Source organism: Sturnus vulgaris, chromosome 3 (assembly GCF_052056855.1).
Source record: "Sturnus vulgaris isolate bStuVul1 chromosome 3, bStuVul1.hap1, whole genome shotgun sequence".
Taxonomy (NCBI): Eukaryota; Metazoa; Chordata; class Aves; order Passeriformes; family Sturnidae; genus Sturnus; species Sturnus vulgaris.
In genome coordinates, this window is record NC_142245.1 from 79,166,705 (window position 1) to 79,192,857 (window position 26,153).

The window sequence follows — 26,153 nt, forward strand, 5'->3', positions numbered from 1 at the left end:
GCTAGGACTCCCGTTTTCAAACAGAATGGTTGTAGCTCTTGGCCACCAGGGAAGCAGCTGGCAGGTTGACAGATTTGGAGTTTGAGAGATGCTTTGTTCCATCTCAGCTCTGATTCAGCTTGATAATTTCTGACAGCAGTCCCCAATTGACATGACAGCTGGAGCCAGTATGAGATTAAACATTAGACAGAAGGGAATATGTGAGAGTTACTTAGCCCCTCAGTTGGGAAAGCCGAGTCCTGCATCTGGTAATGGGGGAAGAAAACTTAAGATATCCTTGGATGAGAAGCTGAAATATCTGGGAGTGTTTCAGGAAGGCTCTGTAGTGCAGTAAGTAAGCAAACATAAACCTGACAGTAAATTATGTGGTAAAGACTCTAATTTTCGTGGTTTGTTTTGGGTTTTTTGTTTGTTTGTTTTTTTGCTTGTGTTTTCTTCTTGTATCTTTATTTTTGAATACAAAACTCATCTGCTATATTTATTGCTGAAAAACTAAAAGTTCTCCTGCTGACAAACAGCTGAAAGGTTCTGATGAAGCCTGGCTGTAGTATCAAGCAAAACTGGGTGTTTTTCATAAGCTTTTTGTTTTCTGGGGAAAAAAGGTGCTTTCCATAATCTTTATTAATTTCTGAGCTGCTACACTGAGCAGCTACGAAGTTACTTTACAAGAAGCACAGCTGGAGTTTAATCTGATTTTTGTCTTTAAGGTATTTGTTGAAATACTGTGAAGTTACTAAAGAATCTTCTATTAGAGCACTGCACAAATATTAGTTGAATTCAGCACTAAAAAGCTTACAGACTCTCTTGGGAAGGCATCAAATTAATAACACTAAAGTGCCAACAGTAAACTCAAATCATAAAATGCTAAGAAAAGACAGAATTTATTTACAGAATGTGGTATTGCAGAAGCTTAAGCTTAGTCTCTTCTAGCCTATAATTCATGATTAGTACACTTTTATCTGAAAGGGCAAAAGCATTTAACTGTTTTATGTTCAGCTTCTGATCTGATTTACCATTGAACACTTAGAGCTTTTAATCTTGAAAGTATTTTATTAACTTTTATTCTAATGGGGGAGAATTAGAAGTACTTAGAAAATAAGGTAAATTCTGTCACTGGTCATAGAGTATGTGTGTCATTTAATAGTAACAGCAGTACTTTTTTTACAGGATTCTATTTTGGACATTAAAGTACCTATATTCAAAGGACCTGGAGAACTGCCTGAAATCAGGTCTTACATGGAAGAATTCCCATTCCCGTTCTACATGATCCTTAGAGATGTGAATGCGCTCCCAGAAACTCTGAGCGATGCCCTCAGACAGTGGTTTGAACTGGTCACTGCCTCCGACACTCTTTAGACTTTGGTAGACAAGGTCAGACCCGACTGCTGCTGCTGAACTGCTGAAATACAAGAAACTCTTGTCATAAAACTCTTCCCAACTGGGATTATCCTGTGGGAGCTGCCCTGGGGCAGAGACTGTGTAAGAACAGAATGGTTTGGGTGCATCCTCCCAGTGTGTCAGAGGACAATTATGCAATGGTGAGGCTGTCTCCTGCTATTCCCACAAGTAGCATAAAACTTGTCTCAGCTTCCCTTGTAATAACTTATTACCTTTTTAAGAAAAAAAAAAAATTGTTATATTAACAGAGGTAATATTATTCCTGCTCCTCCCTCCCTGCTAAGTAAAGCCAGCCTTGTTCCTGGGAAAGTATTTCTGCATTAGAAGTTGGGGTGTCTTGCAAATAAAGCTTTCTTCAGTATCACCCATGTGGAGATGCTTCTGGGAAGGAAAGGAATGGGGAGCAGGAGAGGAAGATGGTTTGAATCAACCAAAAAAAAAAAAAAAAAAGTACTCGAATACTTGAAACTATTCTGCGGTTTTAACATGGCCTTTTTAATTATTGCTGATTTTTGCCTGACGATAGCAGGGAATTTTCTGAATCTTGCCATATGCTGATCCCTTCCTTACCACTTTACACTGTGAAGTTTGCCCCAGTCCGAGGCAGGCGTTGGGGATGTTTCATAAATCCGATGTCTTGGAGCACGGACGTGATTTTTCATCGCAAAAGCTATGCATCTTGTATCGTCTGTACTAATAAAGACAGGTACCGCTCTTTGTAATTACGACGTCCGTGCCTTGAATTGATCAAAGCTTCCGTACAGCGAGCGACCGACCGTACCCGGGCCGTGAGTGCTGGGACGAGGCAGGAAATGGCGGCCGTGGCCCCGCCCGCGCGGGGCGGGCTGGGCGGCCCCGTGGCGGGGCAGGGCCAGGGCAAGGGGAAGGGGCGGAGCCGCGCCATGGCCGCCGGGCGCCTCCCGCCGGGAGCGCTCACCCTCAAACAGGTACGGGCGGGCTGGGGGATCGGGCAGGGCGGTGTCCTGTAGAAACGACAGGGAGCTCGGCGGTTGTTTAAATGTCCCTCAAAGCAAAGCGCCGAGGGTGCAGCTCGCGGCACTGTCCTGAGGCAGACTTGCCTCTCCTCTTGCCAGTTCCTGAGGCGGCAGCAGGTCCTGCAGCTGTACCGCAAGATCCTGCGGGCTATCCGGGAGGTCCCTGCTGAGCAGGATCGCCGCTACTTAAAGGACTGGGCCCGGGAGGAATTCAAGAGAAATAAGGATGCTACAGAAGAGGTGAGGATGGGGAATCCGCAACTCCGATCGCCTGCCCTCGGGAATGGTCACTGCACTGCCCTGTCTTGTGTCATGGGGTTTTGTTTTGTGGGTGTTTCTTCCAGACTGGTGAGAAGTCTCCTGTTACTATTTCCTCATTTATGCAAAGAAATAACCCAGCGTCTCTAAATATTATCCCCCCCTCTTAGCTGTAGTAATGTTTCTCAAATTTCAGGAGAATAATCTGGAATTAAAAATCTAAAAAACCAAATACTCTGCTTACTCAAACCACAGATCAGGAAAACGGTATTGAATAATATGGTAGCTAACATAAACTTAATAATGGTTAAGCTTTTTGTAGCTTTTTTTTTAGCTTTAATTTTACCTATATTCAAGCAGAATACAATCAAATGGGATGTGAAGCAAGTGCAAAATTCAAAAACCTTCACATTTCTTGTACACCTCCTGTTCTCTGCTTCCTGGTTCATTCCCTTTTCTAGCCAGTGCCCAGGGAATTGGTGGCTGAATTATGCAGACAAAGACTCAGTCCTTAGATAATGTTGAGAGAAACCCACACCTGCTCTGTAAAACCCATCTCCATAATGCTCGTGTACCCTTCTCACTACTGGCTTGCAAAGGCAGTACACACACAAGCATAAAGAAAACAGTATTAGGAGTTTGAATCCTGTTAAAAACTGAGTTTCAAAGCAAAGCCACAACCAAGTACATTGTTAAGGAACTGGAGAAAATTATCCATTTATTTACCTGGTTTTAACCATCTGAGAGACAGCAGTGTTAGGTCACACAAATAAGTAAATGACAGTAGTGCCAGTAAGAATTGTATGTATTTTAATGCACTAAAAGTTTGTGTGCTTGTGGAAAACTCGTGCTGTGTATGGATGGGCAGTTCACTAGATTCCATTCTGTTTTATAGGATGCAATCAGGATGATGATTACTCAAGGCAACATGCAACTTCAGGAACTTCAGAGAACACTTAAGCTGGCAAAATCCTGATCTTCATTTTGTTGACAGTTGGATTTTTATCTGTTGCAAATAGGCACGGTGTTTTTTGCAGAATGTGGTTATAATGGCAGCCTTTGCTGGCAACCTGGTAATGTTTGAAGGAGGAATCTACCACCGAGGGGGTTTTGTTTTTTCCCCTTTCTCATACATTTCTCAGTTTGGCTACCCTCTGAAGGGAAAATCCCTTGGACACAAAGGACATTTAAGAACTGGATGGAAAATGTAGCATGTGCTGCAGGAAAAGCAGAAAGCACCAAAAATTACAGCAGCTGTGCTATTGCCAGTGCAATGGAAAATAAATATATGCCAGATTATTTTGTCTGCTTTTTACTGTGGTAGCTGTAATTGGTAATATTCACAATGACACCTCTTTGTGTACTGTGCCAAGAATTTTCACCAAAATTTGTGATTAAAACAGAATTTGGGATAAATAAATTGGCCCAGAACACAGAAACATTAAAAAAATGTTTTGTGTGTAGATGTTGATTTTCAGTAGGAGCTAAATAAGAAAGGGAGGTCTTTATTTATGAAAATGGGAGATTTTAGTCCCAGAAATGTTTATTACCGAGTACCTTCAAACTAGTATTTAAAAGTTAACATATAAAGAAGAGTTACAGGTAGAAAATACTAACTGCAAAAGTTGTGGTTTATTCAAATGTTACATTACTTCTAATTGTTAGCTTGCAACTGTTCTCACAGTGTATCTTTTTGTATCACTGTGTATCTTTTTTTCCCATGTAATTTAAAAATGCTCAGACGAGCTGGGGATTTTTTCCACATTACTAGACAGGCAGCAGTAGATCGATGCCTGACTCTTTTAGGTTGTGATTCCAAGACATGCAGGAACTTTTCCCTCTCCCACCTGCTATTGTAGTTCCCTGAGGGAACACCCCTGCTTTTCAAGGTGGTTTTCTGCAGAGTTGCTAAGCTGCACAAACTGACAGCAAATCGGTAAATAGGTATCACCACTGGCACCAGGGAAGGGACAGGACAGAAATTCCAGGCTACAGGAGGAACGACCCCAGCTGGGAGCAGGAGCTGTGGTTCAGATCTGTATAGACTGAAGCCTCTGAGCTTCAATCAGTCAGTGAAAAATACGTATCTAAAAATGCTTCATGAAAATTTTATATTTTGTTAAAATTTCCTGGTAGAACAGACTGACAGAACATTTTTGTATTGGAGATTTATTTTTCATGTTAAGAAAAAGTGCTGCTTAGAAAGGTATTTTGACTGAATAGCCATAACCAATACTGGCTGTTACCACAGTACCCTTCCCTTCCCCTTCAGCCAGTGCTTGGATTTCTGTTCTTTAGTGAGGAGGCTTGACCCTGCTGCCTCACCATGGTGCTTTCCTTTCAGATCCCAGAGCCTGCATTATTCCTTTGACTCCCAGTTTGTATGCTTCCAGGTTGTGGGCACATAATCCAGAGCTAGGATTGACAGGGAGGGCCCTGGACAGATGCTGACCTCTTGAGTGCTGCTGCCCTTTACTGCTCTATGGGCTTGTCAAGATAAAGTTGCCAGCCAGAAGCCTTAAAGAGTCCAAGTAAACAGCCTGCGAGGTTAAGTAAAGTTACCTGAAGAGAAAGTAGGTAGATCACACCTGTTTATAAAGTCCTTCAGAGTTTTGAAGAAGGGAGAAGTATAGAAAGGAATTAGCAGAAAATTCTTCTCTTTCTTTTACCATACACTCATTGGCTTCAGAGAACCTCTAAAATCAGTAACCTGCAGCGTGGTTACTGCCTTTGATTGCTTGGTAATTACTTGGATTTACTTAAAGTATGTGAACCTATGAGTGTGGTCCAGTGTGGCCTGTATGAGAAGTAGAGCTAAAGCCCCAGCCTCTCCCCTGAGCTTGTGCAAGCTCAGGAACCTGTGTGTGATCCATGCACAACTCAGCCCTGTGCCTGTAAATTCTGAAAGGGGCACCTGCACCAGCCAACAGAGTACTCAGTCCCTGCAACTTCCCTTGGCACAGATGGCAGACTCCATTTCTGTGTTTTATAAGTGCAAACAAAAAGCTTAGAAGCTGAAGTCCAATCTTCTGCTCCCTGCTCCGAGTCAAGTGAGGGGACTGTGTCAGTTTCCTGTGGGTAGAAATCGTTACACCACACATTTCTGAGCAACAATTACTTTAATTGCTTGGCAAAACATTAACTTCATCCAGGTGATACAAAACTTCAACAGCATGCTTTTGCATTCCTACTGTAGCTTCAAACTGTAAACACACCAAAGTGTCTATATTAGACTACAGAAGTCAGAGCAAAACTAGTATTTCCACAGCTGCAGATACACTTCTCTTGTCGTGATAGTGCATTAATAGGAACTTTAAAAATAGTGTTTATATAATATGACTTTTTTTGTTTTATACATCTGCTAAGAAGACAAAAGCTTAATTACTAATTAGTGAATGGAGTTTTTCAACACTGTAAAGTATTTTGTATTGATTTTAGAGCTCCTTAGTACAGAAAAAAAAGTATTTTTCTCCTTGGCATAACAGTACCATCCTGTGTTGGAACTGATTTTGAACAGTTGTTCTGTCATGATCTGGTAAGTAAACTTAATTTTCTAGCAGAATCTGATGGAGCCTTCTCAGATGTGTAAGGAAGAGTCCCTAAAGGGGTGCAGATACAATAGTTATGATGCCTTGAGATTATTTGGAGTCTGTCAGCATGGACAGCATTTGTCAATGGAAGTTCCAAATTTAAAACAAAACACATCGATAAAACTTTTAAAATGCTGAGTACTGTTTTGTGGGGCTGTTTGTCCTAAAACCTGTAGACTCAGCAGGGCCTGGTGTCCTTTTTGGAGACAGAAGGGAAAAAAAAAAACCACAGGTGGAATCATTCAGAGAAACAAAGGTAGACAGTCTGGACAAGGTGCCTGGGAAAAAAATCCTGACTGCAGAAGAAGAAACATTTGAATACAGGGAGCCAAGCTTTCACTTGCTTAGATAAAGGACTTTTTTCAAGCTTCTCCAATAGTAGACAATTCAGCCATTTCCTGCTTGAAGGAAAAAAGATTTATATAAACATTCAACCTAACAAATAGACCACAGTCACATTAAATACTTGCCATCCATGCCCTAAACAAAAGTTCTCAGATTACTGGAGTACAGCCCCAAAAATAGTGTAACCACAAGGAGCTCTGCTTGCAGGACACCATTAAAAAAACAAATCAGATTTAGGACTTGTTTTAATAATGGAAAACCAATGGAAAAGCAAAGTGGTAGCTGAAGCCTCTGTACCTGATGGGATGAGTTGCCTTAGCATCTCCCTCCATGCTTGTCTGCCCTCTCCCAGCTGGAAGCCTGCATCTGTCACCTGCCTGGGCTTGTAACTGGAGTGAGTTCTTTAGCTTCTCTCCACTGACTAAAGAGAGGCTCTGGGAGGATCTAAAATAGGATCAATAGCCCTTCATCACTAAATAATTCTGTCAAAAGCTTTCAAACATCCTGGATTTATTTCAGTACTGGTATTACAACATGTTTACATGTGGCATACAGTAGAACCCTCTAGTCTGTGTCCTGTGTGGAAGTAAGGGAATTTCCTTTTCAGAAAGCAGTTTTGGTTACTAATGCAGTTTGGTTTCAAGCAGCATCTGGAAACTGAGTGCAATATTGAAGGACTCTTGGAAATAACAAAGAAAGGATCTGATCTGCAGCATCTCTTTGTTATCAATATAGTTTGCATATGAACTCTCCTCAGTTATGGAGTTTCCACAGTAGTTTCTACTCCTGAAATAGAGTGTTGTGTTTGGATGTAACAGGCACTACATATATCTATCAATATTCCAAATTCCCATACAGCAGGCTCCAGAATGAGTCCTGTTGCTTGATTACCTGCCTGGCAGGTGCTAGCTCTCTTTCTGCACCTTAGTCCTTAATTTGCTCAGCTCCTCTTCTAAGCATTTGATGTGCTCCTTGAGAGCAGCTTTGTCCTGCTGCGCTCTCTGGTTCGCTTGGCACCGGGCTTCTTCTATCTTGCGCTCGTACCACTTCTCCATCTGCGTGGAAACGGCCTCGAAGAAGTACTGGGTTATCTCCAGGGCCTGGGAGGTGTCTTTGAGCGGAGGGGCAGGCGGGGCTGAGGGCTGCGGCTCCTGGCCCTGCTGTGCCCCGGCGTGGTGCAGAGCTTTGTGCCTCGACTGCCCACTTCTGCTGGACTTTTTCGTCTGAGTTCCTTTGTCAATGAAGTAGCCGCTCTGTGGTTCAGTCTTTGCAGGTTCAGTCACTGGCTGCAAAGCAGCTTGAACTTTAACGTGTCTTAATTTGGAGCCTGAAAGCTCGGAGGAGGGCAGGTCCTGCTGGAACCTGTGGAACGTGCTGGCACTCACAGCTTTGTCCTTTGGCCTGACATCTTGAGCAGTGGCAGAAGAAGAAACTGGTCCACCAGTCACTACCTGTTGCTCTGTACCTATAGAATAAATTATAGACAATATATTAAGAAAAGCTCTAGGCATTTATTTTAGCACTCACAAGACCTGTTTTTTGATGAATGATAGGGTTTTGTGTGTACAGACTTATATTAGTTTATCACACCTTCACAGGCAGGTGATGTAATAGGTAGTCATTAAAGGAGAAAAGCTGGCCCAGGCAGAGGGGTGCTGCATTGCAGCTGTGGGGCTACAGATGGATAACAGGCAAAAGACATAAATATTAGCCAAAAATTCTTTACTGTGAGGCACTGGCACAGGTTACCCAGAGAAGTTGTGGTTGCCCCATCCTCAGAACGCCAGGATGGACGTGGCTCTGAGCAATCTGGTACAGTGGAAAATGTCCCTACCCATAGCAGGGGGGGTTGGAACGAGATGATCTTTAGGGTCCCTTCCAATCCAAACCATTCTGTGATTCTTTGACTTTGTCAGAAGGAGATGTAATAAGTGTCAGTCTAGATTTCCAAAGTAGATTATGCCTGCTGATATTTATGAACTGCCTGCTTCTACAGAACTTGAAGTCCCAGTAATTTTGGAAAGGTCACACATTTCTATGCTTTTGAAGTGTTCCAATGCAGAATAGCTGACACTGAAGAGCAAGATCTCTTATATGCCTTTCTATTTGATGGGGCATCCACATTTTGCATAGTGTTTAGGGGATATATGCATTGCATTTTACAGAAGCCAGGGCTCAGATAGCATTCTACTTGGCTGTAGACACCTGGTTGTTCTGCACATTTCTTTTTTTTTCCCTCAAAAGCTTCCAAGGCCAAGAGTTATTCAAAGCACCAAAGGACTTTTGCTTCAAAGACATAGTGCAAGCATCAGGAACAGTCAATGGAATTCCACCCAGCCACCTCTTAAAATATTCTCAGTGGCTGCCTTGAAGTGTATTTAAATCCCAAGACATTAGGCATATGGAGGGGGGAAAGCACACCACCAGAATTATGTAGTAGTAATAATACAGGTACCCCTCAGTTAAGGAGCTTGCCGTTGAATGGATATGACAGCTAAGTACCTGCCGTGGTTGTACCCAATGCTCCATCTTGTTTAACGCAAAAGTGTTGCCCAAAGCTTTGTTCTGGCATCTGGACTCTGCTCCTTCCCCCATCTTCCAAGAGGCTATTTGGAAGTGTGATATAGGAATGCTGGTGGGAGCCCTCTGACTGAAGCACAGGCTGGTTGGCTTTACAGTCCTTGGCACTGTGGGGGTTGTTGTCAGTATCCAGGGTCTCAGTGAGAGACTCACAAGTGGACAAAGTTGATTTTGGTCTTGATGACCTGGAATCTCCAGAAAGCTTGAGCTCCAGATTCTGAATCTTCAACAAGCACCAGGTCTTCAGCTCATCAACCAAGGAAATCTATCAGAAAGAGACCGTAAATTACATGATCCTATGATGAGATCCTATGGTTCCTGAGCTGCTGAGGACATGTGGCAGGGACAAAGACAAGCAAGCTGGGTATCTGTGGGCTTAGACTCCCTGCTCAGATGTGCATGCTGCCACTGGGAATATTTAAAGGACTGCAGATCAAAAAAGGTGGAGAACTATGCACTAGCTTATGAAAGGCACTCTCTTTAATCCAAGCTACCACCTCTTAGAATGAATATGCTACTTCCAGTGCAACTCTGAGTCCTCTGTCAGGGATGACTTGTTTAATCATACAGTCAATGGTACTTTCTAAGTGCAAGGAACACCACACATTCATTTTTTAAGAGCAAAATTCAAATTAGACACTTCTGGGGAACAGCTTTATACAACTACCTACCTCTGCTTCTCTCTTCATTCAGTGATAAAGGTGAGTTGCCGACTAAATGATAAATCAGTAAATCAGATGCTTAACAAGTGTCAGCTGCAGATGCATTTAAATCATTTAAAATAAGAGTAGGTTTTTTCACCCTGTTGTTCATATGACATCATGAATTTAGGTCAGGCCATCCTAGGCACAAGGATGTTTAGTCGGTGTGTTTGGTAAAGCTCAATTCTGTTTTTTCAGATGTTTCAATTAGACCTAGCTGTGCAGGAACAGCTGACATCACTTAATTCAGTTCACTGATGTATCACCCCAGCATCTTGTGTCTTAAATGGACATTACAAGGTGATGGAGCAAAAGCCTAGATGTTCAGAAGCCAATAAAATACTTATATCTTTTATGAAATAAAAATTAAAGCTGCCTTAGTTTGGTAAGTACTTTTCTTTGGAGAAGAGTATTTGATGGATGTTAGATCCAAGTATCTTGATCAGTAGCTATGCAAGCATTATCACAGCTGTCAGTCTTCCTACATGGATTTGGAATGGTCTTAAAAACACTCAAGACATTTTCCTAGCACAATGTGTACTTCTCAATTCTTGGAAGAATACCAACAATGAGAAAACAAACTGTATTTTAAATTCACCTATGTGAGTGGAGGAACACAAATTTCTCAGCAGGTTTTAAATGGCGAGTTTTTGCAGAAACTGGAAGGGCAAGAGCTGCATCTCTGTGGGAGCAGTTGTTCTTGCACTGCTGGTTGAACAAGCATACAAGAAAGGACTTTCCTATTGGCATTAATACACAGCTTGGAGATGGTGCTGTGTTGCTGACATCAGAAGAAAGAACTTCAGCCTTTTAATACATGGGGGCTAAAAAGCTCAGATAAAGAAGAAGGGAGAGATTCTCAGGGCCCAGTCTCCAAATGGATGAGAAGGAAAAGAAACAATACAGATCTTAGCTTTTTTACTATTTGGATATGTTCCTGCATATGTCCTCTAATGAAGCAAAAGCTGAAAGCACAACTGTGGAAAATTTAGTGCTGGAAATTTTTGTAAATCCCTATGTTAGAAAAATGGCATTTTGTTGTAGAACCCACACTACAGATACACCAAATTAAATTACAGCAGTGGGACTGGATTTCACATTCCTCATTTATAATGCAAAAACTTCATAAATTTGGTTTAGTGACTAAGATGGTGGGCAGGAATAATTTGGTCTTTGAAGCTCTTTTACCTGTTTGAACAGATGTGACACATCTCTGACATTTTCTGCCTGCTGGAATGGAACTCCTGAGCTGACCTGCCAGGGGATGTAGAGGGAGTAAGAGGGAGTAGCTGTTTCGAGCCCTACCTGCCTCTTCTCCCCCTCACTCTTTTCCAGCTCCGTGTGCTGCTGCAGGCGGTGAAGGCACTCTGTCCTCTCTGCCGACAGTCGCTCGGCCATGAGCTTGTCCAAAACCCGGAGCTGTGGGGAAAAACAATGTTCAGCTGAGATCATCATGTTAGAAACCAAACTCCCATCTGTGAGCCCTGTAAATCAAAGTACAGTCTGTCTTTCAGTCTTCGTTTCTATGAATGCTGCCAACTACAATTAGATGTAGCTTGCAAAGAGGCTCAATCACAAAATTACCAATGAATAACTATTAAATTAAAAATAAAAAGTTATTTAGAGGATCTCAAATCTCAATGCATACATAATTCTGCAAGAGGGATTTTGACAATTATGAACTGACCAGTCATAGGATTGCCTTCTTTCCCTCTTAATGGCTCAAGCCCTTAAGATTCGTTGTCTAAAGATGCACCAGAAGCCACTCAAGACCCTAGTCTGCAACATCAGTTCCCAGTGGAATGTCAGTTCCCTGGACTTGAGTATTAGAGTTCAGGTTTGCTTTTATAACGTAAGAAGAAAAATAAGAATCATTACAATGAAAATATTAATTAAGTTTAGGATGTGTTTCTAAATCATATAGGCAAGCAGAACTTCAGGTCATGTTCTTACTTGATGTTGAGTTTTGCTTTCCATCTGGCCCAGCTTAATATTCATTTTATCTTGTACTGTTCCAAGCTCAGCTTTTATCTCTTCCACTGTTGCCTCCAGCTGATTCTCCAGTTTATTTATCAGGGGCTCACAACGACATCCATTTATGGGTGCCTGAAAGAGTGATCATACATTTACTTGCTACACCCCACCACCCTCTTAGCACACTTGGAATATTATCACAGCCTCCTTCAGTCAGTCTTGGGTTCTTCTATCCCATGTACTGTATCTCACCCTCCTGACAGTATCTTACAGCAGCTCAGCAAATGGGCTGTTAGTTGAAAAAGCATAGCCTACACAAGGATTCATCTGATGTGTATGGACATACCCTAACACATCAGTGCTGATTTCACTGGGGCTACAAGCAGCACTGAGCTCAGACCCTGTGTGCTGGCTGAGGGAATACATCACAGGCTTATACCCCATGTCTCAATGCTGTAATTCTCAATTGTAAAAAAAAAAATAAATCAGATTTTGTGGATTGTGTGCATTTGCTTTTTAACCTAATACCAATCACGTGCTCTGTCCTTTTCCAGTACTGAATGCAAGGCCTAGCTGCTTCTGTTTGCCCTCACCCTCCTGGCATTCAGCTGCCCCTTGCCTGCTAGGCACTCCTCCCCCTGCCTTTGACACATGTGGCACCATCCCATGGTCCCTCTGCAAGGGCAACTGCACTGACCACATTTAAATCTCTCAGGGAGATGGTCACAGAAGGCTCTCTTAAGCGAGGACACCTAAACCTCATCAGATTCCTCTGCAGCCCAAAGGCAGAAACTGGCTCCTTCAGGGGCTGTGCCAGTAGCCCAAAGCAGCTGCTCTGAATCTGTCTGCAGAGGAGCCTCCCTCTCTTCTTTAGCCTCACAGCAGTGTTTCATAAATTGGGGATTATTCCCTTGGCAGGGAAAGGTGGGTGGTTTGCTGAGTACCTAAAAAAGCTTCAGAAGTACACATACTTTAGAAATTATGTTTGCTACTCATGGCCTCAGGGCATCAAAGAAGACAGACAAGCAAAAAAGAAAAGGAGAGAGGAGTGTCATGTATTCTAGGAAATACTGTATGGGAGTCTAGCTCTATTAAGCTAATCTTTGTGAATAGATGAGATTTGTATACAAATCCTGCTTTCTGCACTTCTCTGTTCCCCAAGCCCTTCTGCACCTCTCTGCTCCTTTATCCCTTTAATATATGAAAGGTTCCCCCCACCAGCCTTACTGATGACTGCTGTAGGACAATTCCATAGTGCCCCTGTCTAGAAATTTCTTAAACATTACATGGAGAGGTTGGAAAGCAGTAAACAACCAGTAAAACCTTTGAAGTCTGACTTGAATGGTCTTCTGAATCTGCTGAAATTCTCAGCTACAGGAAGGGACTGACAAGAGCTGATGGATGGATGCAGGAAGCTATGGAAATGAAAGGATAGACCTTCCAGGAGTACAGGAGGGCAATATTAAGAAAACAACAATACAGATGTCTGCAGTGTCTACAGGATAATTTACTGACCATTTTTATGCTTTCTTATAAATGTCTACTGGTAATTAATTGTGCAATAAAGTGACTAAAATATTATTCTCCAAACTGGAATAAATGCACATGGCCTGGTAGCTCCAGGTTTATTTGTTTACCAGTTTCTACAGAAATCCTGCCCCAGTAAACATAGAATACCCAGAGACGTGTTGCAAAACCCAGAAAGAATTGTAACAAAATCTATTGAGCTTACTCAACCTCTTGGTTTAGGTAGTAAGCTTTTAGTGCTCACACACTGCTTTTCCTTGGAAAATATCTTTGCATCTCCTGTCAGAACTCCTAATGTTTTAAGGTATGTAATGGAAGTTCTCATGTCATTTCCAATCACTGTTCACCCCTTATCTTTGCAGATCAAAACCACTTAAGTATGTCTTCTTTAACAGGCACAAAAACAGCTTACTGTTTGCCAGACTTCAGGCCAAAATGCAGCTGAAGCCCAAGCAAGGAAAACCAATCCCAAGTCATGATTTCATGCCCCTGAGAGTGCATATTAGTGGAGCATATTTTCCATCTGTTTCTTGTGTCCGCAGGTTGCTCGCAGTGTCTCCCTCTGTGAGGGCTCACCTGCATCACCTTCCCGTCCTTTCCTCGGTAGAGCGTGTAGAGCTGGTAGGCTCGGACCTCGTGGGGAGGGGGTGGAGAGGAGCAGTGGTGTTTACTTCTGCGCTTAGGCGCGTTCTTCTGGGGCTGAGGGAGTGTCTGCTGATCAGCTGGGGAGATGGGGTCTGAGAGTGCTGAAACCTGCATAACATACACACGATGTTTTGCCTATATGAGCACCTTGGTATGCTGTTCCTGGTGGGAATGGGACAAATCCATTGTGACAATTACAGCAAAAATCACTTTTATTTAAGAGTATCTCTGCCCCAGGAGCATGGTGGGGCTGGTGTCACAACACACCAAAGGGACCCACACCATCTCTAACAGCTATCCTCCCTTCTTTCTCTCTGCTATTTTAAATCTACTGATACCTTTTCCTTTGGCTTTTTCTTTTTGCTCTTTTTCCCTTTGGGATCTGGTGAGGCTGAGCGGGGTTTATCCTTCAGATTGTTCTTCCTCTCTGGGGGCTGGTCGCTGCTTGGTGTGTCATCAGCAGCTGAGACGCTGCCCTGCTTGAAGCAAAGACAGGGAGTTCAGAGCAGTTGCAGAGATGGGGAAAAGGAGCCTCTTCTTTGATTGCCCAGCTTTAAGCTGCTCTGCACATGTAAGTGGGAAATGCTTTAGCAGCAGAGCATGACAGACTGCCTCAGGCAGCTGCTGGCGCCACGCACAAATGATGGCTCCAAACAGACTGAGTCCTCAATGGGTTTTCATGACAGTCCCTCCTCACAGCAGATCCAGCTGGTAATGCCAGGCTGTACCTTGCTCTGTACCACTTCATCCCGTGGCACTGACTGAGCCCTCCTTTCCTCCTTCAGTCTCTCTCTCTTCTTCCTCAGGCTTCTCCCACGGTTAAAACGCGAGACCTGAAGACAGACCACACTGTTACTCAGTGGTGTCATACTCTTTCCTACCACAGAAGACAAGTAATAGAGCAGACCTTTTCCTCGTCTGTCTGAAAGGCAACGGATAAAGGAGAGTGCACTGCCGGATGGACACTGATGAGCCAAGCAACGTGGGTGGTTATGGCTGTGAAAACACACTAGCACTGAGCTCAGTCTGTTGGGACACTCTGCTGTCCCCTAGAAAGGTGAGCACATCCTCTGTTGTCCTTGGGATGGTTCCCAAGCCAAGCCCTTTTCATGCAGAGGTGACAAGCAGGAGGAGGGGAAGGACTGTGCCTGGTCTCATGTCCTTCTGCCCTCTGACCTGAAGAGCATTGCAGCATTTCACACACAGCCGCAAAGTATAAACAGGACATAAACATTTTGTCCCCATTGCAAAGCATCCTCCAGTGGTACCCACCCTTCTAGGGAAGGGATATGCCTGAGGCAGGCAGCAGAGTGACACAACTCAGGAGCTGCTGGGTATAGGGCAACTTTCTAACCCCTGGGCCACTGCAGAGAACAAATGCCTCTGACTGCTCCACCCTCCGCCAGTCAGGACACAGAAACCTCTGACACCACTTCATGCTGAGGCTTAATCTGCACATCTTGTTCACCTTGGGGGCTGAAATGCTCTATGTCAACAGACCTGAGCCCAGCCCACAATGCCAGCAGAAATGCAGGAACCTTTCATAGCAGAAGACAAGGAGCAGGGGATGCAGCCTCCCAGGATTAAGTGACCTCATCTCCATGTGTATGTGTGTGTTGGGGAGAGATGTGTAATGTACCTGTGATGCTTTAGTGAGCAGGAGTGCAACCTCGGGGTTATTGTGCTGTCTGGCAACCTCTAGAGGGGTCTGGCCTGCCTAAGAGAAAAAAGAAAACAGCATTTCCTTCAAAACACAAGCTACTGGAAACATAGAATTTCTCTAACCAAGTTCAGTACATACTCTGAGCACATGAGAAAAGTGACAAATTTACCCAGATATAATTCAACACTTCACAAACAAATATTTTCTACCAAGCCTATGAGGAATGTTGAAGGGACTCTTCATTAATATAAAATACCAAAGAAACTCTGTGTCCTGCTTACATTGTTGACAACGGATGCATCAGCCCCTGCCTCCAGCAAGAGCTTCACCACCTTCTTGTGATTTAGAGCAGCAGCTACATGGAGTGCAGTATCCCCTGCCTGCAAGTCAGAAAGCAGAAAACAAACTTGTGACACTAGTCCTTGGGTCTCACCCTACAGAATTCACACCTTCCTAAAAGATGCTCAGAGATGAAAAAAACCTATACTTACTGATGCAGCAACTAAGCTTAAATAAGGCCTGGTCAATAAAAAAACGACTGAGTGGGGAGAAAGATGACAGGAAGGGGCAAAGAGCTACTTCAGCCTGGGTTTGAGAAATGCAGCTGGGGTGCTGGTGATCTGATTTATCTAAAGCAAGTGACACATGATGCAGCTTGGAGACAGCCCAGATCCACCTCCAGCAAATGGATACGACATCTGAGGGTAGAACAAGTTTTCCCACCACAATCTTATCTTCTTTTTTTTCCCCAGGTTTGATTATTTGGTGTGCAGGTGGTCATGTATCACTTTACTCAGAAATATTCGGGTAAGTACCAGCAGCAAGATGGTTGGCATTCTCTTCACAGGTTTCCTCAGGAAAAACTGATTTTGGATCAGAGCCAGGAGGCAATCTGGGTCCAGCATAACACACTGCCCTGCCCTTGTCCTGGTGCAGTGAGGTGAAGATAGCTGTGATCAGATTTGGACATTGGTAACAGAGCCAGCAACTGTTCAAGTGAGACTGAACATGTATGTATAATGCTTTCCTGTCCCCCTGGTCTTGCACTTTGCCTTCATAAAATTAGATTTCCTCAGGACTAGTGCCTGTTGCGAACTTAGATGAGGTGTGCTCCTAAATCAAATAATTCTATGGGCAAATATGGAACAACTTGAGGTAGTGCTGGGGAATGAAGGAAAGGGATATCTCTTTGGGCCAGGTTCACATCAGTTGATCTTAATATTCAGTAGCTCATTTTGCAAGTTAAAAAACTCATTTCCAAATAAAATTACACAGTAAATTTAACATGCTGAAACCCATTTTGCTTGCAGTAATATCTCATAGTGAAGAAAGAACATTAAATGTACAGTTCAGAAAACATCTTTATGATACTCAACTACACATGGAAGATTTCCCAGGAACATGAGAAAATGTGGTTAAGCACCACATAATATGTTTATTTAGCAGATTTAACATGTTTTAATGTACTAATTTCATTCCCTTTTACCACCCGATTAGGCTATGCTATAGGTACAGCAATCAATTACTTCCCTATAAAACAACTATGGATGATTAATCCTAGGCTGGACTAATCATTACTTTGAATTTAGAGCATGCTTTGTCTTCACTTTTATATCCTCTTAATTCTCCCTACTGCAAAATGCCATGAATAAAAGTATTCCAGAGGAATTCACATTTTAATAGCATCTAAATGTCAGTGAGTTGTGCTTCACAATGTCTCTGTAATGGCTATAAGACCATTAAATCACCTCATAAATAAGCAATGCTTTAAAGAAATAATGCAAATGCGATGGCAAAACAATAAACCACTGATATGCCATTACTTTAAGGCCATTCTTAAAAGCTTAGGCATTTGGTGGCACTGTGGAACACACAGAGTGAAGCAGGATTACTTGGGTAGGAATTCCTCTTCCCCACAATTGGCTGTATGCAAAGGGCACAGAGTCACAATGAGGTTCATGCACTGACCTGGTTCTTTTCATGGACAGAACAGAAAGCACTGAGCAGCACCCTAATGATGGGCAAGTGATTATAACGAGCAGCCACATGCAGACAGGTATCTCCTGCCTGCAAACAGAAACAAAGCTCTGAGCATGTAATCACAGTGAGAAAGCCTGTACTTGTCATGATGTTCAGGGATGAAATAATCCTATTAAATCAGAAAGAGCAGTAAACACCACACACTTCCACAGAACAGCAATGCTGTCTTCTCTGCAGTACAAAATCTGCTACTATGGGTGGGAAAGTTTAGCAAGAGCTGGGGTCAGGCAAGGTGAGAGCATGAATTCTTTAACTACTAATGGGAAATACTGGAAAAATAAAATGCTATCTTACTGGCACTACAAACCCCTAGTTCGTTATATTTACCCATTAAATCTGTTCTTCTGAATCACAAACCAATGCAGTTTGGAATATCAGCTAAGGGTTACACATAATGTAGAAAGCATGAGCGGCAGCCAGAGCAGCATTCCCATGAAGGGTGGCACTTGTGCAAAAACCCCACAGGTTTCCATTTCTCTGCCCATTTTGTTATCAAGCAAAAATATTTGGCTTCCTTTTGTAGATTGTTTTTTTCTTTATCTATCATGCCAGAATCATTATAAAATAGGAGGAAAGCTGTCTGAAACTGAAACCTTGAATCTACCTCATTTGACAGATTGACACACAGTATATATGATTTGCAAATATAAAGCCTTTCACCACTGTCTGTGCAACAGTAAAACCCCATTTGGCTCCTTCTATCCTTGCTCAAGAGATGGGTACAAGTAGTGCATCACTCAGTCCTACCAAAAGCATTCCTGTGCATGATGAATACAATGGCTGGGTAGTGGGGCTTTTTCAATATAATTTATAATAAAAATCATTGCTTAAAGCCTTTCTGAGTATTTCTACAAGTTAAAGCAATATGCCTAAAACAAAGTCACACAAAAATGAACATGTTATTCCCAAAACTCACATTATTTTTGAGGTCTGCTCGAGATCCTCCAAGTAACAAAACACGAGTGCTCTGGGAATGGCTATTCTGGCAAGCCAGGTGAAGAGGTGTGTTACCTGCCTTAGAGAAATATAGGAAAATATAAAAGCCATATTCAGAAATTGGACATATGCATTAAAGTATAAAACCTCACAGATCTTCGTGCAAGAAGATCCACCCAAGGGTGGGAAACTGTTTTTTTTTCCAAAGATGTGAGATGAATGAACCTGGAGACTGAAAATCCCACTTCATTCTGGCAGTGGCTTACCTGTCATATAATAAAGGCAGAAATAGGACAGTATAATGATATCTGATCATTAGTGATAACGATCAAATCTGTTTACTGGAAGAAAGCTAGAAACTGTCTCATTTTTTGGTCTCAAACAGCAGTGTTAAATATTTATTTTTATTTAATGTGAAGAACTGTAATTCTTGTGTTTCGGGTTTCTCCCATGCATAGACACAAAAACAAAACTGCCATGGCACGGGATCTTTGATCCCAGCCAGGAGTGCTGCAGGGCATTGTGCAGACCAGGGTCACAACTTCTGTCTCCTTAGAAATGTAACTGAAACCAGCCTGAAGTCTAGCTGGGTCTGTAGGTGCTCTCACTGGGCAGGATACAGATTTTAGGCTATCAAGAAGCTTTGATGTTCAGAAGGCACACCAGTCTCCAGCCAAGATGGGAAGGGAGGGCAAAAAGCCACCCAAGCCCCAGAAAATCACATGCTATGGTTCCTCAAAGAAGAAAATGTGCAGAAATCAAAGAAGTGTTGGCTTGAGTATTGTCTTTCTAACATGGTGAATAATTTTATTGGTCTGACAAGTTTTTCTGGCAGCATTTCGCTTTTGCTAGTCTGAAAACATTCAGGGTTTTTGGCTCTTGGGAGCTAGAAATTAAATCACCTCAGGTAAAAAGATTTACCAGGCTTACTACACTGCCTGTTCACCTTGATTGTGTGCTTTGATTTGTCCCCCTTGCTTTCAAGACACAGGTCAAAGCTACAGAGCTTGAATTACAAAAGCCAACTCTTAGATGTGGTCTTAGGTCTTCACTTCCATATTACAGACCTGAATGTAGTCTCTAAGCTGTGGCAGAAATGAACATTTTTCTTCTCAGCTCAACTGTGTTTAAGTGTTAATTTTTTCCCTCACAGGTTTATCTCTGAAAAGCCTCTGCAATGCCTTTATCATTTGCTGTTTGTCAGGTTGGCCCTGGTGGGAAGGCAGACGTCCTGTGCAGCAGGTGAGGACCTCAGTTCTGGGAGAATCACGGTGCCAAGGGTCAGAGCTCACAGAGTGGCTCATCTCCCTTGGGGTGACAAATCTCTCATCAGCTTCTGAGAGAGGGAGATGGTACAAGCTGTACCAGTCTGGGAATCTTCACTGAAATGTACAGACTGATGGAGAATCTAAATATAAGGCTACAATTGATCTCACTGGATGCTCTATCACAGCAGAAAAGGTTTTATTAAACCAAATTAAATGAAAATAAACTGCACCTCCAGGGTGACTGCTGTGCAGAAGGAATACAGCTACCCAAAACACAGTGTCAAATCCTTCCCATCTTCTGCTGCTTCACAGGTTTGGCAAATCTAGCAGCCCATATCTGTCCCATCTATCCAAAATCACACAATGCCCAGGTGTACGTCAACAGACTGTGGGATGCTCCTGCACATGGCACTCAACCCTGGCTGACAGAAAAGCTGTCAGAATGATAATACCTTGTCATCAGTAACACAGAAAGCTGAGAGAACAGAGAAACCATTTGGGGATTAAGTAGACTTAAGCTCTTCATTTTTCTTGAAAACAAAGGGGGTAAAAGCACGTGCAAGCATGCATGATTCCCACATTTTTCAGCAGATCCTGAGAATATATCTTGTCCATTAAAAACCACCCAAAGAGTGAAATGCAAAGGGTAAGACATCAAAGAGCACAGGAGCTGCTCAGGCAGTATTTAAGTTTGCCAGTCATATTTCAGCCATCAATCCTGCTGAGCTATTTTGTGCACATACTTTCCCAGAGAGGTTGCCTCCAGCTGACTTAAACTGGATTGTAAACTAAATCTTCTAATTCCCTGAGGCACCCAAGCATGCAGGATAACCAGATTTGCATCTTAAGCCCACACCTTTGTACAGAAGTGTATGTGTATACACAGACAAGCGTATTCAGAGATAGCAGCAAAATGGTTCACAAGACTTATGGTCAAGCATGGGAAGTTTGCTAAAATACCCTTGATACAAATCTATGGGGACATTACAGCAAAAGTAATTACAGTAAATAAAAATTGGTAGTTGAAATAATAAAGAAGAAGGAATACACATAAAATAATATCAGAGATGATGCAATCGCAGACCACAAAGTCACCACAACTGTACAAACATATGCTTCTATAATGCCTATATACATGTGCACATACAGAAACACTATGCCCAGGCAACATGCCTCTTTATTCTAAATCCTAGACTTTGACCAGCTCTTTTCTTTCCCAGCACCTTTCAGTTGTTGTTTTAGAGACACATTTACCAAAAATGCTCAGAGATCCCCATAAGCAATCCCAAAGCCCTCTCCCTGTCACACAGGGCCCAGTGCCAGCCGTGTGATCTGACCAACCCAGCAGCACAGCTGTCCAAACCCTGACTCTGCTCACACCATGGGCTGCTACCCCCATTTCCTGGACTATTCCATTAACTTCTGAATTACTGAAGTGCCCCTCGGTTATAACAATTAGAGTGGAACTAAACCCCTTTACTTTGTTATTCTTTCCTCTACATGGCTCTCAAGGTATTATAAATACCAAAAGGAACATAATCCAGGTTCATTACAAGATTCTGGGAAGCGACTGTGCTAATATATTAGGAAGAACTTAGTAACAAAAGGGTATTTTTTTTGTTTGTTTGTTTCCCTCTGTGGCTTACATTCTTTTGGTTGTTTAATTTCTAGAAAAAAAAACAGATTTTCAATACCATTTTCTTATTAGTACAATTCATTTCCATTTTAAATTGCCCCAATCACATTGAATCTCCTCAGTATAAATTAGAGCACCATGGAGATTTCCACAGGAATGGCAGTGTTCCTCAGCTGTAATTAATGTATCATTCAACACGTTATTGAGTTTCTCCTGCATCAGCTGTCAAAATATGAATTTCCTAATGCCTGTGGATGAACCATCCAGGCGTGATAAATGAAAAGAAAAAGAAGAAAAAAATCCCACTAAGAGCTGGTCCCCCACCTGCTGAGAAATGCCATGGCCAGAAATCTCCAGTTCTGAGAATCAGCCACCTTAGACCAGAATTGAAAGCTCCTCCTCCATGGGTCTCACCTTGTTCTTGGCAAGAACATTGGCTCCTGCTTTAACAAGCACTTTGGCAGACTGACTGAATCCATGCCAACAAGCTTCATGAAGAGCAGTGTTCCCATCCTGAAGAGCACACACACAAGAGGAGAATGTTAAGGGCTGTATAACCAACCTACTCCCTTAAAAATATTTTCATTTCCTACTAGCTTATTTTCTATTTTATTTTTAGAAGAGGGTAAAAATACTGTTATTTGTCTGGCACTTGAAATTAGTTTTATTTACTCCTAAATTAAACTTACAGCCTGGGATTCTCAAGTTTCTGTGATAATCATGGGAATTGTGTAGTCTTTTGCATAGTGCATAGTATGGTTGTACATTCCTTTAATCCATCCCTTAATGAGCTGAGAACAGACTCTTCAAGCAAAAACTATCAGCCTAATATAAAAGCATAATTAAATCAGTCATTTGTATTAAAGAGATGGTACAGCTTTTTTTTCCAATGTAATCGTTCCAATTACTCTTGAAGCATCAGACACTTATTAAGTAGTATAAACTGTAACTTTCTCTCTGAGACCTTAACATTACTGGCTGCCAAAGCTGCCATCCCATAGGGCTTTTGTTTTGTCTCTTACCTTATCTTGTCTGTCCAAGGCACAGCCCTCTTGAATCAGAGTTGCTATTATATCAGTGTTCCCTACCACAGCAGCCCGGTGCAATGCTGTCTGGTCACCCTGCAAAAAGAAGCAAATTTGTGATTGGTACAATTCCCACCTTACTTTGACTTAATGCAAATGCAGGCAACACACACATGGGGTGCATCTTTGACATACATACTGTTTAAATCCAAGCTGCCTTTGAAAACAGCCCCCCTAAACAACTACCATAAAAGTTTCCAAGATGAATGAAGTCATTGCAAGTATCAGAGCTACAAACCATTTAGAGAAGTTTGCAAGTCATCACAATCCCATATACAGCACTGAAGCATTCTAAAAACATGGCAGTATAAGAAGGCAATGAATTGGACACATTTGGCTCTACATGTCTAATAGTCAGCAGTGTCTGTGGGGAACTAAAGGGAATTACAGGCTGTCGTAATTCATCATAATGATCCTCCAGGACTTACACTAACTGGATAAGGCTCTCCTGCTCTGGCTCTGATTGCTCCATCAGCCCTGCTTAGGATAAGGAGCATGAGATGAGATTGGTCTCTTCAGCACCTCTGATGAATTTACCAATTAGTGCTAAGAGTGGAGGCGAATTTACGATGTGAATCACAACTACAGGACCATCCCCTTTTTTCACTCGAGCAACTGAGCGATCTTGAGGTCCAAAGGATTTTCATTTCTCATTGACCTGCCATGTAGCAGCAACAAGCAAGTCTCCTACATCAGTTTATCTCCTTTAAGGCCCACCATTCCAACAGAAATTATGCTGATGTGGTCATCTTGTCTGACTGCCCATCTCCTCTCTAACAACCCCTGAACTCATTTGCTGAGCTAGAGAGCCCAAGGTTAGTTTTCTGCAATCCTTCCAGAAACTGAAGACTAGGGAAACTTAAACCATTGTCCCTGCCCATCAGGGGTTATCTATATGTTTTTATGTACATGCTGGTGAGAACCTGATAAAAGAGAGGCAAGAGAAGCATTTATGAAGCAGTGTGCAGAGATGTAATACAGGGATCAATGGGAAAAGGAGCTGCAGTAGCTCCACTGCTGCCACAACAACTGATCTTGGCTTTCCATTGAAGTTGCTTTGAACCAGCAATGCCAAAGCACAGCCTGAGTCGAGGAACAGAGACAGGCTTCAAAGCTGCACACAGACTTTTTTGGGATGAATAAACAGATTTGGAATCCAATCCATTTCTGCTTATCTAGATAATGGTCACCACAAACATATGCAAGGCAGAGATATGCAATGTGTCCTAAAAAAGCTTGCAGGAAACCAAGTCCCAAATAGACACAAAATTTCTCTGCTAAAATTCTTTATCAGATAATAGCATATTGTATTAAATACTAAAATTAGAAGAATTTTTGTATTTTTTATTCTAGAGTGTCCAAGTCTTTCAATAACTGGCTTATTTGAACAATTTGTTCTCAAAGGCAATTAGCAGCTGACTTAAAAATTGGTCTTGGTGGGGTTCTTTTGTGCTAATGACACCAAAATAGTTATTAATCTCTTAAAAAATGAGCATTGCCAACCACAACCTTTCAGTAACCCCTACCATCAAATCATTAAATTGGCTTATAATCATGAAGTTGATTTGTAAAAATTGTGTTGAAGGTGCTTTTTAAAAACCTGCTCTTTTTTTTGTTGTTGTTTCTAGAGGTTACATATTTTTACTTTTGGTCTTGTGACTAGAAATGTATTTTAAAAGATTTCAACAAAGACAGTAAAGCTTCCAGGAAGTGGGAACAAAATGTATTGGAAAATTGACAGCATGGCAAGTGCTCTGAACTTATGTATTTGTTCCAAATTCAAAGACAACCAAAATGTTATGGAAAATGTCCAAATTATACCATCTCACAAATGTCAAATAGTTACCAGTTACTATGACAACATGGAAATCTGCTCACCAACAAACTGAGGAAGAATTTTAGATCTGATTTTTGATAATGGCACAGCTACTGTTACTGCAGTAGTGAGTCATGTGGGACAATGCAAAAATCATTTTATCTGACTATCATGTAATGGAAAGTAATCTGCCAAGCTACCCCTGCCAAGTGGTACTGATGCACCAGCAAACCTACAGAAGATATTATAAAAACAGACCAAAACAAAATGGCATATGCCATTGCAACGGATGGAATCTGAACAATGAATGGTTGGTTCCTAGTGCTTTACAGTCATAGAAATCACTGTGGAGAAGACAAATTTGGGGCAGGAATGCACTGTACAGGATTTGGTTTGTAATTAATTATCTTCTTACTGGGACAGTTTAAATCAAGGCTGTTCCTGCCCCCATCACAGTAACTGCACTGAGGTTAAAGACTATCCAGCTTTTGGGGCTTTGTTGATATGACAGCTACTTCTAACAGTATTTCATTTAAATTTTATACAAACAGATTTGTCTGTTTGGAAAGTGGGGAGCACGCCTCACTGCTGCAAGACCAGGTCCCCCTTGGTAATCCCAACCCACGTGCTGGGGGGCCATGCACTGGGACTGCAGAGCAGCACTGGGACAACTTCAGCCATGTTTAAGCTTTGTCCTAAAATACAATCTGGTCCCTGAAGTAGGTGAAGGGACACAAGTCCTGCAAATGACAGGCTCAGGTGCCTCCTGCCCAAGGTATGGGCTTTGCTTATGACATCTTCCCCACACAAGCACCCAAGAGTAAGGTCCAACCCACACCCTGACTGGACAAAATAGGCACCTCATCCGTGTAACAGGGAGTGTCAAAGGATGTCTCAAACCTTGTTTCACCAACTGAAGCACCTCCCAGTGAAGAGAGGGCATGTATCATTGTCCTGGTGAGGGTCTGTCCCTACCACCACCAGACCCCTCAGCCAGCAGGACAGGGCAGCACCTGGTCCACTGTTCTCTTATACCTCAGCACAAACATTAACCTTAAACTGCTTAAAGTGCTGTGGAAGCTGAACTGCCAGGTTGTGACGGCTTCTGTGTGACAGCCACTGAACAACCCAGGCATGGAGAGCACAGCCATCCTATAAATAACAGTGCCTGCACCACTGCACTCTAACCTGCCTTCCCTCCCCATCAGTAGTGGAGCAAATCCCTGCCTTGCTTTTCATGGAGTCCAAAACAGATTAGTTGTGTTTTTTTCACAGCATGAATTTTCAGGCAGTATAATCACTGACTTGTGTACCTTTTATTAATTGCTGAAATAAATGTCTCTGAAAGCACTCACTAGAATTCTGCCTTTAGCAAAGCATTAGGGGTCTGTTCCAGAGGCTCAGAGAGCAATTACACCGGTAAATGCGTATTAACTGTCCAGACTATTATGTTGGGCACAATTTATGATCCTGTTTCCAAGAGATTTATGCCTTAGAAACAGACTGCAGATCAGTAACAATGAAGAGAGACAACTCCAGTGCTGTGTCACAGAAACATGACCTTGACAGAAACAACAATCTGCCCAAATGCAGATGTGGGCCCAAAGCCAAAAAGACTTAAGTGAGGCTCAACAGAAGTAAAGCACTAAGGTCTACACTGGTGAATCTCAAACCCCTTCCTCAGACTCTGCCTAGC

The 26,153-nt window shown here is 42.4% G+C and overlaps 3 protein-coding genes across 18 annotated transcripts in view; 2 read left to right on the plus strand and 1 right to left on the minus strand.

The window, feature by feature from the left end:
- The window catches only part of MDN1 (midasin AAA ATPase 1), a 93,360-nt gene extending 91,240 nt beyond the window's left edge, over positions 1-2,120 (plus strand). The window contains exon 102 of the mRNA XM_088162059.1: positions 1,168-2,120. Within this exon, the coding sequence (XP_088018185.1) occupies positions 1,168-1,356 (189 nt within the window). The 3' untranslated portion in view covers positions 1,357-2,120. The remainder of the gene's footprint in view (positions 1-1,167) is intronic.
- Positions 2,121-2,210: 90 nt separating this feature from the next.
- LYRM2 (LYR motif containing 2) lies at positions 2,211-3,950 on the plus strand. Its single transcript, XM_014877809.2, has 3 exons — positions 2,211-2,345; positions 2,493-2,633; positions 3,547-3,950. The coding sequence occupies exons 1-3, from the start codon at positions 2,211-2,213 to the stop codon at positions 3,625-3,627; spliced, it is 357 nt and encodes a 118-aa protein (XP_014733295.2). The 3' UTR covers positions 3,628-3,950.
- Positions 3,951-5,751: 1,801 nt separating this feature from the next.
- ANKRD6 (ankyrin repeat domain 6) overlaps positions 5,752-26,153 on the minus strand; it is an 88,185-nt gene continuing 67,783 nt past the window's right edge. For 9 of the 16 annotated variants that reach the window (XM_088162047.1, XM_088162051.1, XM_088162049.1 and 6 more), the window contains 13 exons: positions 22,579-22,677; positions 21,971-22,069; positions 18,633-18,731; positions 17,645-17,743; positions 15,958-16,056; positions 15,653-15,730; positions 14,742-14,846; positions 14,352-14,492; positions 13,945-14,121; positions 11,821-11,973; positions 11,173-11,286; positions 9,089-9,431; positions 5,752-8,051 (listed from right to left, as the gene is read on the minus strand). In XM_088162047.1, the coding sequence (XP_088018173.1) occupies positions 7,492-8,051; positions 9,089-9,431; positions 11,173-11,286; positions 11,821-11,973; positions 13,945-14,121; positions 14,352-14,492; positions 14,742-14,846; positions 15,653-15,730; positions 15,958-16,056; positions 17,645-17,743; positions 18,633-18,731; positions 21,971-22,069; positions 22,579-22,677 (2,166 nt within the window). In that variant the 3' untranslated portion in view covers positions 5,752-7,491. The remainder of the gene's footprint in view (positions 8,052-9,088; positions 9,432-11,172; positions 11,287-11,820; positions 11,974-13,944; positions 14,122-14,351; positions 14,493-14,741; positions 14,847-15,652; positions 15,731-15,957; positions 16,057-17,644; positions 17,744-18,632; positions 18,732-21,970; positions 22,070-22,578; positions 22,678-26,153) is intronic. The other 7 variants (XM_014877808.2, XM_088162045.1, XM_088162057.1 and 4 more) reach the window with 4 other exon arrangements.

Excerpts from the sequence above, each read along its gene's own strand:
- LYRM2 (XM_014877809.2), top strand. The coding sequence starts at position 2,211 with ATGGCGGCCGTGGCCCCGCCCGCGCGGGGCGGGCTGGGCGGCCCCGTG. Across the intron at positions 2,346-2,492 it reads GAGCGCTCACCCTCAAACAG|TTCCTGAGGCGGCAGCAGGT; the intron begins GTACGGGCGGGC and ends TCCTCTTGCCAG. Across the intron at positions 2,634-3,546 it reads ATAAGGATGCTACAGAAGAG|GATGCAATCAGGATGATGAT; the intron begins GTGAGGATGGGG and ends TCTGTTTTATAG.